Source organism: Vicia villosa, linkage group LG3 (assembly GCF_029867415.1).
Source record: "Vicia villosa cultivar HV-30 ecotype Madison, WI linkage group LG3, Vvil1.0, whole genome shotgun sequence".
Taxonomy (NCBI): Eukaryota; Viridiplantae; Streptophyta; class Magnoliopsida; order Fabales; family Fabaceae; genus Vicia; species Vicia villosa.
Window position 1 is genome coordinate 108974105 of NC_081182.1, and position 14719 is coordinate 108988823.

The window sequence follows — 14719 nt, forward strand, 5'->3', positions numbered from 1 at the left end:
AATCTAATCCATAGCATATCTTTTTATCACTCACATTCCAAAGTAACTTACCAATAGTTGCTTTGTTCCAAGCTATAAGAGAGATCAGGTTCCTTACTCCAGCACAAATCGGGTCACATATATGCTCCCAAGAGATTGGCGCTTTTCTGGAAGGGGTATCTTTCCCTGTCCATAGAAAGGTTCTGCATAGGCCTTCTATGTGAGAGATAAATTTCTTAGGGAGAGGGAAAATTTGCATTCAATAGTTGGAAATTTAGAACAACACACTCTTTACCATTTGGAATTTACCTGCATGAGACATCAACCTAGTACTTCAATGATTTGATCAATCAATCATTTTATCAATTAATGGTTGACACATTGTTATCGATAATTTTCTACTAGCAAGAGGAACTCCTAAATATTTTAAAGGCATTGTTCCAATAGAAAACCCCATCTCCCTTTGAATGAGCCTTTGATTGTCTGCATTAACAACCCCCAAAATATACTTTACTTTTAGAGTGGTTAGCCTGTAAACTCGTGGTCGGAGAAAAGTCTCTCACTTTTTCCATCATCAAATTCATAGAATCCAAGTCTCCTCTTACAAACAGCAAAAGATCATCCACAAAACAAAGATTGATGATTTTGAAATTCTCACATTTGGGTTAAAAGGTGACAAATGGACTATTTGAAAGTCTTAATGTGAAAAAAGCTTTTAAATAGGCTTTCAAATTAGGTCAGACTTTTAAAAAGGCTAAACTATGCAAAAAAAATACCTATAATAGGACAAAGGCCATACTCAGGCCTTTAAAATTTACCATATACTAAACTCAAATCTTCTAAGACCTAGTCTGACTTGTCCTATTTTTACCCCTAATTATAAGTAGCTTTCACGAGAGAGAAAATTGTATTAGATTATAAATAGTTTTACAAAAAATAAATAAATGCAAATTTCCCTACTCCTCCTTGTTTCCATCTGGCAAAAATAATTTTCCCTCTACAAAGCTAAGCACTTTCACACTTCACACAACCAGTTGACTATATTGCCATCTCTCTTTCTTTCTCTCTCTCTCTCTCTCTCTCTCTCTCTCTCTCTCTCTCTCTCTCTCTCCCCTCTCTCTCAAACACACACACACACGTCCAACCTCACCCTTTTTGTATATCTTAACATTACTCATATGAACCAACATTAAACTGTTACTATCTATGAATCCATCATTCTTACTAACACAAATTCCACCTCTAAGACCTCCAATGACATGCCACTATTACCTGAAACCTCCAATGATGTGTCACTATCACCGACGAACTCACATTGACTTAAATTGTCTAATGGTTCTGACATGCCTCCTAGTCCAAATATTAAGATGCTAATAAAGCTCCCGTAAGAATTCTTAGCATTCTCAAACTTAGCAAACATGACTCTAGTGTCTTCTTATATCCTCATAGTTCAATTGTTTGAGTTTTGAAATATGTTACTCTAACTAGACCTGGAATTGCATTTAGTGTAACCTATGTCTGCTAATTCACGACCTGTCCTCTGTTGGGTGAGAATATGGAGCAGAGAAACAATCTAGAAGGGGGTGAATAGACCTTTGAAATAAAATTTGACTAATTTTCTGAAAATAGAATAATAGAGATTTATGCTTTTATTGGATTTCAATCATTTTGCCAAATACACAACTCATAAAACTCAGATTGTTCAGTGGTGATTAATTGAATAATTTTATAGAGTTAAATGAGTTTTTGATCCCTATAAATATTGCAGTTTTATTTTTAGTCCCTCCCTGCCTTTAGGCAACAGTTTTTTTAAAAAAACCGTTGCCAAAACCAGCTAAAACCGTTGCCAAAACTCAGGAGGGACTAAAAATGAAATTGCAATATTTATAGGGACCAAAAACTTATTTAACCCAATTTTATATTACACTAGATGTGTCCTATACAATATTTCAATTAGATTGGATTTTAACAGCACTAACTTTCCAGAATTTAATTTTCACTAAAGCCCAATTAGGTATCAATTCTAGCAAAGCCTAACCTTGTGTAATAAATCGCTACCAACTAAATTGAATGATAAACTACGCTAAGAATTGATAGCATAAGCATACAATATCCTACAAAAATTAAATGCTAGAGTGAGAGAAAGAGAGTACACTGGAATATATAGTGGTTAGGTGTTCGTCCTTGCTTTTCCTAATCCACACTTCAATGATTTTCCATTGGAACAAGTTTTATTCCTTTTTATTTAGACAAATATTGCAAGAGTTCATACAATCAATAATCCACAACAATGCTGAGAAAAATAAATCTTTTATCTGGATCTTGACTTGTATATAGTGTAATGTCAAACTCTACTGCGTAATATTTACTCAATTCATGCTTCTTAAATCTTTCACATTTACCAATCTGCTCACAGATTGTGTGGGGCAATCACCCGTCGATCCAACCGATTTCTTGAGCGATGAATTTTATGAAAATTTGAGAAGAACTACACCTTCTATATAGCCTTCCACATAGTCACTACCAAGGTCACCTGGAGAGAAGAACCTCTTTCTTTTCATTGGAAATTGTCAAAATCAATGACAAAAACCTCAATCTTGCAAGCTTCCTAAAAAACTTTATCAAACCTTCAAGAACGATTAGTTTCAAGACACCGACTGTTATTTTACTCTAAAGCTATCAATCAACATCTAATTTCACCAACTAAACACTACCAACAACATACATCAAAACAACCACTCTCACATTTATTATCACGAAGCTCTAAAACTCAACAATGGTGGAAACTAATAATCATATCATAACAAAATTAATTTCTTATCAACTTACACAGATTTAATCAAAACCACATCATAACAATAACAACAACTATTCATAGACATAAAATCGTGGAAGCCAAATGAGAGTAAGGGTCTCTCTTCTCTATCCCATCATGCAATACACGTATATTGAAAGCCCTTTCTCCCTCTTACCTGATTTTCCAGCAAAGAAAACTCTACAACAATGCTATGTATCAGTAATCATGTCATGACATGATTACTGATACGTATCAGTTTTAGACCTTCTTCTACCTCAAACCCTAGGTTGTCTCCTTTGCCTCTTTTTCAATTCCTCACAATTCTACGTATCAGTAACCAACTCTCTCTCTCTTCTCTCTCTCTCTCTCTCTCTCTCTCTCTCTCTCTCTCTCTCTCTCTCTCTCTCTCTCTCTCTCTCCCCCCCTCTCCCTCTCTCTAACACAAAGTCTAATCCTTTATTTTGATTCTCCGTATTTCACCATCACTAACTCCTTTAATTCCCACATTACCCCTTCTACCTTTATTTTCGGTTTTATTTTATTATTTAATCTAATAACTCAATATTTCACCAAACACTAATATTTTTTTTAATAATTTAAAATAACTATTAAATTAATTATCTCTAATTATTCTCCACGACTTAATTTCATTGTTAAAACGAAATAACTATTAAATATAATTATTTCTACTAATTTTGATCATTCTACCAACTGATCCATATTCTCATTGCATCCAACCACAAGCCTTATTTATTATCACAAAGCTCTAAAACTCAACAATGGTGGAAACTCATAATCATGCCATAACAGAATTAATTTCTTATTAACTTACACAAATTTAATCAAAACCACATCATAACAATAACAACAACTATTCATAGAACAAAATAATGGAACCCTAATTAGAGGAATGGTCTCTCTTCTCTATCACATCATGTAATAAACATAAATTGAAAGCCCTTTCTCTTCCTTACCTGATTTTTCAGCAAAGAAAACTCTACAACAATGTTGACTTTCTTCTACCTCAAACCCTAGGTTGTCTCCTTTGCCTCTTTCTCAATTCCTCACAATTCTATGTATCAGTAACCACCTTTCTCTCAATTTTCTCTTTTTAACACAAAGTCTAATCCTTTAATTTGATTTTTCCTATTTCACCATCACTAACTCCTTTAATTTCCACATTACCCCTTCTACCTTTATTTTCTATTTTCTATTATTATTTAATCTAATAACTCAATATTTCACCAAACACCAATATTTTCTCCTATTTTATTTTAATAATTAAAAATAACTATTAAATTATTTATCTCTAATTATTTTCCTCCACTTAATTTCATTGTTAAAAAGAAATAACTATTAAATATAATTATTTCTACTAATTGAATCATTCTACTAACTCAACGATATTCTCACTACACCCAATGACCCAACCACAAACCTCATACACATATAAAATTATCATTTATGTAATTAAAACTCATACTACACACTAAATAATAAAATAAAACGCAAATAATTTGATTAAATAAATTGATCAAATTTCGGGGTGTTATAGTGTTGATTTTAAAAAATCACAATGTAGATTATAAAATTCACTTTTTGAAAAATGATGACAAAATAAATTTATGTGTTTGAGATTAAGAAAAAAATAGATGAAAAGGTTAGTTAGATTCGAATAAAGAATATTTAATGATTTGAGTCAAATGAGCAAGTGAAGTGGAATAAGAAAACATAAAGGTTTTGAACCATTTCTCTTGTGATTTGAATCAAGCGCAAAGTCTGATTCGAGTCAGAAGGCTCGTGATTCGAATAAAGTGTAATGTCTTATTCTAGTCAATTTGGACAAAGCCAAATAGAGAAATGTGAACATTTGACTAATTTTAGTCAGGTGTAAAGTCTAATTCGAATCAAATGAAGCATAGGTGACCCAGATCTCTCTGATTCCAATCAGGTGCGACTTGTGATTCAAGTCACAAGGCTGCCTAATTCGAATCAAGTTAAAACACTGATTCGAGTCAGAGGTTTTGAAAAAGTTTTTGTTTGCCTCTTTTCAATTTGACTCTACTCATAATTTATACATAATTCGATCCATGCACACAAAATCTCAATTTTTCCTAATTTCAAAATACATCAAGATTTTTTTTCCACCTAACTTGAACCAATAACACGCATATGGTTATTGCTCTACTCACTTATGCAATTGACTAAAAAAATCATGATTAAGCTCAAATATAACAATTGACTTATACATGCTAAAAATGAGTTGATTCAAACTTGATTTAGAGATGTGCAATTATGAAGGAGATTCAATAAATAATAAACACAACACAAAAGCGATAAAACAAGCAACAAAATCGTATCGAGGTTCTTCCCCTGAATGTATTAGGAACATACAACTTCATCCTCTAAGCACACATTCCACAATTGTTAGAAGAATTATAAGATATCTAAGTGACAAAGTCAACTATGGCCTGATCACCTTTCTTCCTTTTAATACTCGTAACAAATTCTCCTGACTGAATTATGCATTTCTTTCTTCCCTCAGCATTTTATTTTGTGACAATCTAAGTGATGTTGATCTCTCACATAATCCAATCCTGCATACTCACACAAAGTCCATTGAGCCAAACATTCACTTTGTAAGTCCTCCAATAAACTAGTAGTCCAACATGTCTCAGCTTCAATTCGGATTGCAGATACTCTTATCAAGCTTCTAGGCTTTGCAGCATTTTGTGACCTTAAAATCAAGCTCACAGTTAGTTTGCAAACCACCTTAAGCTTGAGGGACACTATTACAAATAGCCTTAGATTTCTGATTAGGATAGGTTTAACAAAATGCAAATGCCAATAAAAGATTTAATTTGAAGTCAGGGGTTATTAGTTTGTGTCGCAACAAGGGGCACCATTTGTACATCACATTTCGGTTTCTTGAAATGTGAACTAAAACCATACTCCGTATGAGACAATTCAATGATAATCCATTCTCTCCAATATTCCTCCAATTTGTGGTTCACAATGCTGCTTTTTAGGTGTTCGATGAAATGTGACAGTTGAATGAATCACAATTCTTCACGTGTTTTTGTAAGTATACTTTGTAACATTATTTGTTCTCTTCAATTTAATTGTGATTTTGGTATCTGTTCATTGTAATTATGAATTATCATGTTTATAACTTCTGTCAAATAAGATATGTTTGATACATGATATGATGAAATTACATTTATGTTCTATGAAATAGAAATCAAAATAAAGAGTAGAAGTTTATAAAAAGGGTGATTGAAATTCTGCTAATTTAGGTGATTATAAGAGTGGAGTACAAGAAAGAATGAAAGATGTCAAGCATGGCTCACTTATTTCTACTGACAAAAAGTATCTTTTCGGCATTATATGCTAAAAGGTATCAATTTCTTGTGAAACTCATGTGACATTCAAAGGATGATAAACAGAAGGTAACAAAAAAAGATCGTCTTTTCTTCTCACAGTGAGTCCAAATTGCTCAGTCATGTCCAATTCTTCACCTTTGTTTCCACTGGGAAGCTTCCAGTCAAAATGATACAACAACATTGCAAGGGTAAGGTCAACATTTCTCAAACCAAATGTGATCCCCGGGCATATTCTTCTTCCGGCACCAAAAGGAATGTACTCAAAATTACTCCCTTTATAGTCAATAGCGCTGTCAATGAATCTCTCTGGATAAAACCTTTCTGGCTCAGTCCAGTAGTTTTGATCTCTTGCAATAGCCCAAGCATTGATTATCACCTTAGTCTTAATCGGTATGTGAAACCCGTTTATCTCACAGGCATCACCACATTCTCTTGGTAGCAAAAGAGGTGCTGGAGGGTGTAGCCTTAATGTTTCTTTCACTACTGATTTCAAATAGTTGAGTTCATTGAGGCAATTTTCATCAACCCTTCCTTTCATTTTGAAAACCTCTCTTAGCTCAGCTTGTGCTTTCTTCATTATTCTTGGATCCCTTATCATTTCTGCCATTGCCCAATCTATGGTGCTTGCTGATGTCTCGCCTCCAGCACCAAAAACATCCTGAAAAGTAGCTATCAATTAGGAAATATTTCAAAGCTACAAAGATTTCATATGGAAATATATGATGTCAGCATGTTTTAAATATTCACTTACTAGGATTATAGCCTTGATGTTGTTTTTTGTTAAGGAAAAATCCTTGTTGCTACCATCCTCGTATTTTAAAAGAACGTCTATCAGATCTTCTTCTACATCATCACCTTGATCGCCTTTCGATTTTCTGTACTTTTCCCCTTTATGCTCATTGATAATGTTTTCAAATATCTGATCAGTTTGTCGATGAAACCTCTCAAGCTTAGGCCTCAAACCAGTAACAAGTTGTATCCATTTAGCAGAAGGAAACAAATCTCCCAAGTCAAAACCTCCTGCAACCTTGATTGATTGTTTTGCCACAGATATAAATTCTTCTTGCTCTTTGCATTTATCGCCAAAGGCGGCCCTCGAAACAATAGTGTATATTGAAGAAATTACAGCTTCAGTTAGATTGATTGGTAATCCATTCTCTGAAGCAATCCATTTGACAAGATCGGAAAGCACGTCATCTCTAATTGATTGATACGAGTTTACTCGTTTTAGGCTTAAAAGTTCCGATGTGCATATTTTTCGTAACTGTCTCCAGTAACTACCATAAGGAGCAAAAGCTATATTTGTAGAATTGTAAGACATTATTTCTGTAGCAAGGATTTGAGGCCTTGTTGCAAAGTTAATATCATGGGTTTTCATCACCTCTTTGGCAAACTCCGGCGATGAAATGACAATAGTAGAAACCTCTCCAAGTTGAAGATGCATCACAGGTCCGTATTTGTCGGCCAAATCTCTTAATCTTCGATGTGGTGTAGATCTTAACAGATTGTGTATATTTCCTATGATCGGTAGTTTTCTAGGTCCTCGCGGTAAGTTATGAATCGAATAGTTTTTCTTTGTTATCTTTTGTACTATAAGGACTAAGAGAACAAAGGAGAAAAGATATGCAGAGTAGAGGACTAGTAGAGCCATGGCAAATATTAACCATATCTTTCTACCTAGTGTCTATATATATTCAGCATATACATTATTGAGCATATAGTCTCCTTATGCATTTTTTGTTTTGTTCTATCATCTGTCATTATCTTCGATTTGTCATATGTTTGATATGATTTCTTTTCATGTTTGGCTTTTTCTCCAAAATGGATCTATAGCTACTATTTATACGGTTGAATCTGACCTATTAATACAAATATAAAGGTTCCGTTGAGATCAATGAAATCGTTGTCTTGTCTAAAGAGAGGAGTTTGAAAATGATGACTTTGTCAATCCTTTCTATCTACATCCACATGACAATCCAATATTGATTCTTGATCTTCTTTTAAACAACAAAAATCATCACATTTGGGCTCCATCAAAGCAAGTCACATTGACTTCGAAAAACAAAAACAAATTCATCAATGACCCTTTCTTAAATCCCCATGCTTCAGTCCTTTTGTTCACGTACATATGCTATATAATGGTTGTCGCATGAATTCAACGATCTATTTTAGGACCAATTGTAAAATTGGTGTAATGGATTAATATCTTTTGCATATCAAATGTTCAAGAGGAACTTTATCGTTTTGTCCAAAGTATTCTTAGTGTCTCTGATTACTTCACTCAATTGAAAGTCTATTGAGATAAATTGGAAAACTATCGACCTGTTCCATTATGCAAATGCTCAATTTCTTGTACTTGTGGTGCAATTGATTCGGTCAAAATAGAATTATGTAATTAGGTTTTTGAATGCGCTAACATTATTATTTCTCGCATTCCAAATTCTAAATCATGACGATGAACCCCTTTCCTGATATTGAGAAGACTTTTTTGGTTAGTGATTTAATAAGAACGTGAAATGACTAGTAACACTGAATCATCTAAAACTGAAACTGCATTGCTAGTTAATTCTTATTGAGGTAATTCCAATTTTAATTACAATGGTAAAGGAGGACAATATAATAAAGTGAAAAGGGACATGTTGTCATAACTGTGTGTCGACACATTGTGGACTGTGAGATTTTGGATCGAACTCTAGTATGGCCGAAGGGTAGCTTCTTGGTTCGACAGGGTTAAGCATGAAGTCGAAGGTTGTTCACATGCTTGTGTCGAAGATGCTAGGGTTGTTAGCATGTTAAATTAGGTTTTAGTGTTTAAACCCTAATTTGTTAAGTTAGCTTGTTTATTAAGTTGACTTGTGTAATGGGCCTTGTGGAAAAAGCCCATTAGTTAGTATGTTAGGTTTTATTATAAATAGCATACTAGTCTCTCATCATTGCTAAGCTGCAAATCCTAATTTAGGGTGAGAGAGGTTATTTGTTATTCTTGTAAACTTGTAATCTTGTTTTAAGAGAAAGTGAAAGAATAGCAGTTATAACCAATTCTTGTGTTCTTATCCCTAATTCCCTATTATACTTTGTTATTGGTATCGTTTTTCACAACAAATTGGTGCGGTGAGCGTGGAGAAGATGCCGTCAACAAAGTATGAGATTGAAAAATTCACCGGAGTGAATGATTTCGGTCTGTGGCGCTTGAAGATGAAAGCCCTACTGGTTCAGCTGGGTTGTTTGGAAGCGTTGAAGGGAGAGGCAGCCATGAATGCTGCATTAACGGCAGCGGAGAAGACAACTATGATCGAGAAAGCACACAGCGCAATTTTGTTGAGCCTTGGTGATAAGGTTCTCCGACAGGTATCAAAGGAGACGACGGCATCAGGGTTATGGGTGAAACTTGAAAGTTTGTATATGACCAAATCGCTGGTAAATCGACTCTACCTGAAGCAAGCTTTGTATTCATTCAAGATGATTGAAGACAAAGTATTGGCTGAGCAGTTGGATATGTTCAACAAGCTGATTCTTGATCTTGAAAATATTGATGTGAAGATCGATGATGAAGATCAAGCGCTGTTACTATTGTGTTCTTTGCCTAGATCACATGCTCACTTCAAAGAAACTCTCTTGTATGGAAGGGAGTCCCTGACGTTTGAAGAAGTTCAATCAGCCTTGTACTCTAAGGACTTGAATGAACGAAAGGAGCATAAACCTTCGACTGTTGGCGAAGGTTTGGCCGTTAAAGGAAAACTCTTACGAAAGGATGGTAAGTTCGACAAGAAGAAAGGCAAAAGCCAGTCGAAGTCTTACAGTGGCGAAGCATCTGGCATTCGATGCTACCATTGTAAAAAGGAGGGTCACACAAGAAAGGTGTGCCCTGAACGCCTGAAGTATCATGGAGGTAAGGATAATGGCAACGCTGCCATTGTTCAAGATGATTTCGAATCATCTGATGTTCTTGTGGTTTCAAGCAGTGACTCTAAGAGAGAGTGGATTATGGATTCAGGTTGCACTTGGCACATGACTCCAAACAAAGACTTGTTCGAGGAATTATGTGATCAAGATGGTGGATCAGTATTGCTGGGAAACAACAAGGCTTGCAAGATTGCAGGTATTGGATCTGTTAGATTCAAGCTCCATGATGAGTCAATAAGGTTGTTGACTGAAGTCAGGTATGTTCCTGATTTGAAGAGAAATCTGCTTTCTCTTGGTGAATTCGACAAGAAAGGATATGTTTTCCAAGGAGAGAAAAGTATCCTAAGAGTCATGAAGGGTTCGAAGGAAGTCTTGAGAGGCGTGAAGAAACAAGGCTTGTATACCCTTGAGGCTGAAGTTGTAAGTGGTTCGACAAATGTTGCATCCACGAAACCTTTGTCGAAAACTGAAATCTGGCACATGAGATTGGGCCATGTCAGTGAAAGGGGTCTGGTCGAATTAGGGAAACAAAATCTGCTTGGTGGAGACAAAGTCGAAAAGCTGAAGTTTTGTGAACCCTGTGTACTTGGAAAATCTTGCAGAGTGAAGTTCAACAAAGGCAAATCAAGAACACATGGATCCCTTGATTACATCCATGCTGATCTTTGGGGGCCTGCAAGGTGTTCATCACATTCTGGGGCAAGGTATTTCCTATCCATAGTAGATGATTATTCCAGAAAATTATGGGTATTCATCCAGAAGACTAAGGATGAAACGTTTGAGAATTTCAAAAGTTGGAAGACTCTGGTTGAAAATCAGACTGGCAGAAAGGTCAAGAGGTTGAGAACCGACAATGGCCTTGAATTTTGCAATGAGGCATTCGACAGTTTTTGTGCTGCCTCTGGTATTGCAAGGCATAGAACTACTGCAGGTACTCCACAGCAAAATGGTTTGGCTGAAAGGTTTAATCGAACTATTTTGGAGAGAGTCAGATGCATGTTGACTAGTGCGGGGTTAACAAAGGTGTTCTGGGCTGAGGCTGTTTCGACAGCAACATATCTGATAAACAGATGTCCTTCGACAGCGTTAGATATGAAGACACCTGAAGAAGTTTGGTCGGGACATCCACCAGATCTCGACAAACTGAGAGTATTTGGCTGCGTAGCCTATGCTCACATTAGGCAAGACAAGGTCGAACCTAGAGCTCTGAAATGCATGTTCATGGGATACCCTGAAGGAGTCAAAGCTTATAGGCTATGGTGCCTAGAGCCAGGTCACAGGAGGTGTATCACCAGTCGAGATGTAGTTTTTAATGAAGCTAAAATGGCTTTTAAGAAAACTGATGATGTTGGTCGAAGTACAGAAACATCTGACGAAGAGCTGGAACAGGTAGAGATTCCTGTTGAGGTGGAGCATGTTGATGCTGAATTGCATATCCCAGATGAAGTCGAAGAAGAAGCAGAAGATGAGGAAGTTGAGGAAACTGACGATGACTACCTATTGTCGAGAGATAGGTCGAGAAGAGTCATCAAACCACCTCAGAGACTTGGGTATGCAGATCTTATAGCTTATGCATTAATCTCTGCCAGTGAGGTTCTTGATGATGAACCTAGAGATTATAAGGAAGTTATGAGGAGTCAAAATAAGACTGAATGGCTGAAGGCCATGGATGATGAGATGAAATCTCTTCATGATAATCACACTTGGGAACTGATCAAAAAACCTGCTGGGGCAAGGTTAGTCAGCTGTAAATGGATTTTCAAAGTTAAGGAAGGAATTGAAGGAGTGACGTCGAAAAGATATAAGGCAAGGTTAGTCGCAAGGGGTTTCACTCAGAAAGAAGGTGTCGACTTCAATGATGTGTTTTCTCCTGTTGTGAAACATAGGTCCATTCGAATGCTGCTTGCCATGGTAGCACAGTTCGATCTTGAACTGGAACAGATGGATGTGAAAACTGCGTTCTTGTATGGTGATCTAGATGAAACGATCCTGATGAGGCAACCTGAAGGGTATGTCGAAAAGGGGAAGGATGATTATGTGTGTAAGTTAAAGAGATCCTTGTATGGGCTGAAACAATCTCCTCGACAGTGGAATAGGAGATTCGACAAGTTCATGGCACGCATAAGTTTCATTAGAAGTCAGTTCGACCACTGTGTTTACTTCAGATTTCGACCTGGTAATTCATTTGTTATTTTGTTGCTTTATGTGGATGATATTCTCATAGCAAGCAACAGTGTCGAAGATGTGATGAGGGTGAAGGCTGAACTCAATAAGGAGTTCGATATGAAGGATCTGGGAGCTGCTTCCAGGATTCTTGGAATTAACATTCGAAGAGATAGAAAGAAGTCGAAGTTATGCCTATCTCAAGAGGCATATCTACGGAAGATTCTTGAAAAGTTTGGTATGTCGAATTCGAAGCCAGTTGTGACTCCAACAAACCCTCAATTCAAGCTGAGTATTGATCAGTGTCCCAGTACTGATGCGGAAAGAGCCTATATGAATAGCATCCCATATGCTAATATAGTTGGTTCTTTGATGTATGCTATGGTTTGTACTAGACCCGACATAGCATACGCAGTAAGTCTTGTAAGCAGGTACATGGCGAATCCTGGAAAGGATCACTGGCAAGCATTGAAGTGGATTTTAAGGTACATAAATGGGTCTCTGAATAGAGTCCTAATTTATGGTGGAGCCTTGGGTGAAGATGGTAAAGCAGTAATCGAAGGATATGTCGACTCTGATTATGCAGGTTGTATGGATTCCAGGAAATCTATTTCTGGATATGTTTTCACTATGTTTGGCACAGCAATTAGTTGGAAAGCAACACTTCAGAAGGTTGTTGCTCTATCAACCACTGAAGCGGAGTACATTGCATTAACTGAAGCTGTGAAAGAAGCATTGTGGCTTGAAGGTTTTGCGAAGGAGCTGAAACTTCAAGGTCGAGGTATCACTGTTAAATGTGATAGTCAAAGTGCAATACACCTGTCGAAGAATTCAGCCTATCATGAGCGAACTAAGCACATTGATGTGAGGCTGCATTTCGTCAGAGGAGTAATCGAGCGTGGAGAAGTCCAAGTGCTGAAGGTTTCGACTGAAGACAATGCTGCTGATATGATCACCAAGACATTGTCGAGTTGCAAGTTTTTCCACTGTATGCAGTTGATAAAGCTGCATGAAGAAAGCTAGTTTGTTCCCTTGATGTTGTAGAGTTAGATCCAAGGTGGAGATTTGTGAGATTTTGGATCGAACTCTAGTATGGCCGAAGGGTAGCTTCTTGGTTCGACAGGGTTAAGCATGAAGTCGAAGGTTGTTCACATGCTTGTGTCGAAGATGCTAGGGTTGTTAGCATGTTAAATTAGGTTTTAGTGTTTAAACCCTAATTTGTTAAGTTAGCTTGTTTATTAAGTTGACTTGTGTAATGGGCCTTGTGGAAAAAGCCCATTAGTTAGTATGTTAGGTTTTATTATAAATAGCATACTAGTCTCTCATCATTGCTAAGCTGCAAATCCTAATTTAGGGTGAGAGAGGTTATTTGTTATTCTTGTAAACTTGTAATCTTGTTTTAAGAGAAAGTGAAAGAATAGCAGTTATAACCAATTCTTGTGTTCTTATCCCTAATTCCCTATTATACTTTGTTATTGGTATCGTTTTTCACAACATGGACGAACAAATAACACAATTGATATTTGCTATTTGAAGCATGGATTCCCCCTAGTTACAAGCACCATGAATGCACGACACCTATTAAACATGCAACAACAACATACAATAACCTTCACCTTGGTCAATGTACCACGCCAAGACTGACCACTATACACCAAATACATGCTACAAACATCCGGCAACAACACTATAATATTATAGCAAGCAACAACAATGCATTCACGCATATTCCACACCACAACATATAATTATCACAACGTAAATCAATTATGGACAATGAAAACCATTTTTAGAAACCCAAAATTATATAAGAAAGTACATTGTTTCAGCTTTTCAAATGTTCAAACGACGCCCCGAATAAAAGGTTATGAATTTTCAAAGTTTAGAAAAAATTTTGTTCAACGCAGTGGTAACCGATTACTGAGATACTGGTAACTGATTACCACCCTATAACCTAGAAAACACAATGCTATTGTTTTTATAATAACCAGTTATCTACCGGTTACACTCTCAAAATGTTTGTCTACCTGCGCCATTTTTGCACAAGGTAATAACATATTCATATACATCCAACAACACAAGATCATCATATCATAATCTACCACACATGTTATCGACTCATCAAGTTACAATCAATAACAATAATACAACATCACAACCACATAACATCATAGTATCACAATTCACTAAGCACGTTATCAATTCGACATGTTGTATTCAATAATAACAACATTACAACAATATAAAATTATAGTATCACAATCCACTAAGCATGTTATCAATTTATCATGTTTATTCAATAACAATAATAATAACACAACATCACAGTGTTACAACTATACAACATCATGGTACCAAAATTCATTTGCAACGTTCCACAAAATGACACGGTTCGACACCTAATGAACCTAACCACGTGTCGAATAATCAGAATTTCGGTGCTAAAACCAATTTTTGGATAACGTATATTAAATCGACTTTCCAATGATTCGAA

At 36.1% G+C, this 14719-nt stretch overlaps 1 protein-coding gene across 1 annotated transcript; it reads right to left on the minus strand.

Moving 5' to 3' along the window:
- Positions 1-6014: 6014 nt before the first annotated feature.
- On the minus strand, positions 6015-7810 carry LOC131656524 (cytochrome P450 71D9-like). The gene is made up of 2 exons (XM_058926224.1): positions 6911-7810; positions 6015-6817 (listed from the first exon to the last, which is right to left on the minus strand). The coding sequence occupies exons 1-2, from the start codon at positions 7808-7810 to the stop codon at positions 6194-6196; spliced, it is 1524 nt and encodes a 507-aa protein (XP_058782207.1). The 3' UTR covers positions 6015-6193.
- Between the last annotated feature and the right edge of the window lie 6909 nt (positions 7811-14719).

What these genes read in the sequence shown, in the direction of transcription:
- LOC131656524 (XM_058926224.1), bottom strand. Translation starts at nt 7,810, where the DNA reads ATGGCTCTACTAGTCCTCTACTCTGCATATCTTTTCTCCTTTGTTCTC. An exon ending in ACATCAAGGCTATAATCCTA is followed by an intron (nt 6,818 to 6,910) that starts GTAAGTGAATAT and finishes GCTACTTTTCAG; the next exon opens with GATGTTTTTGGTGCTGGAGG.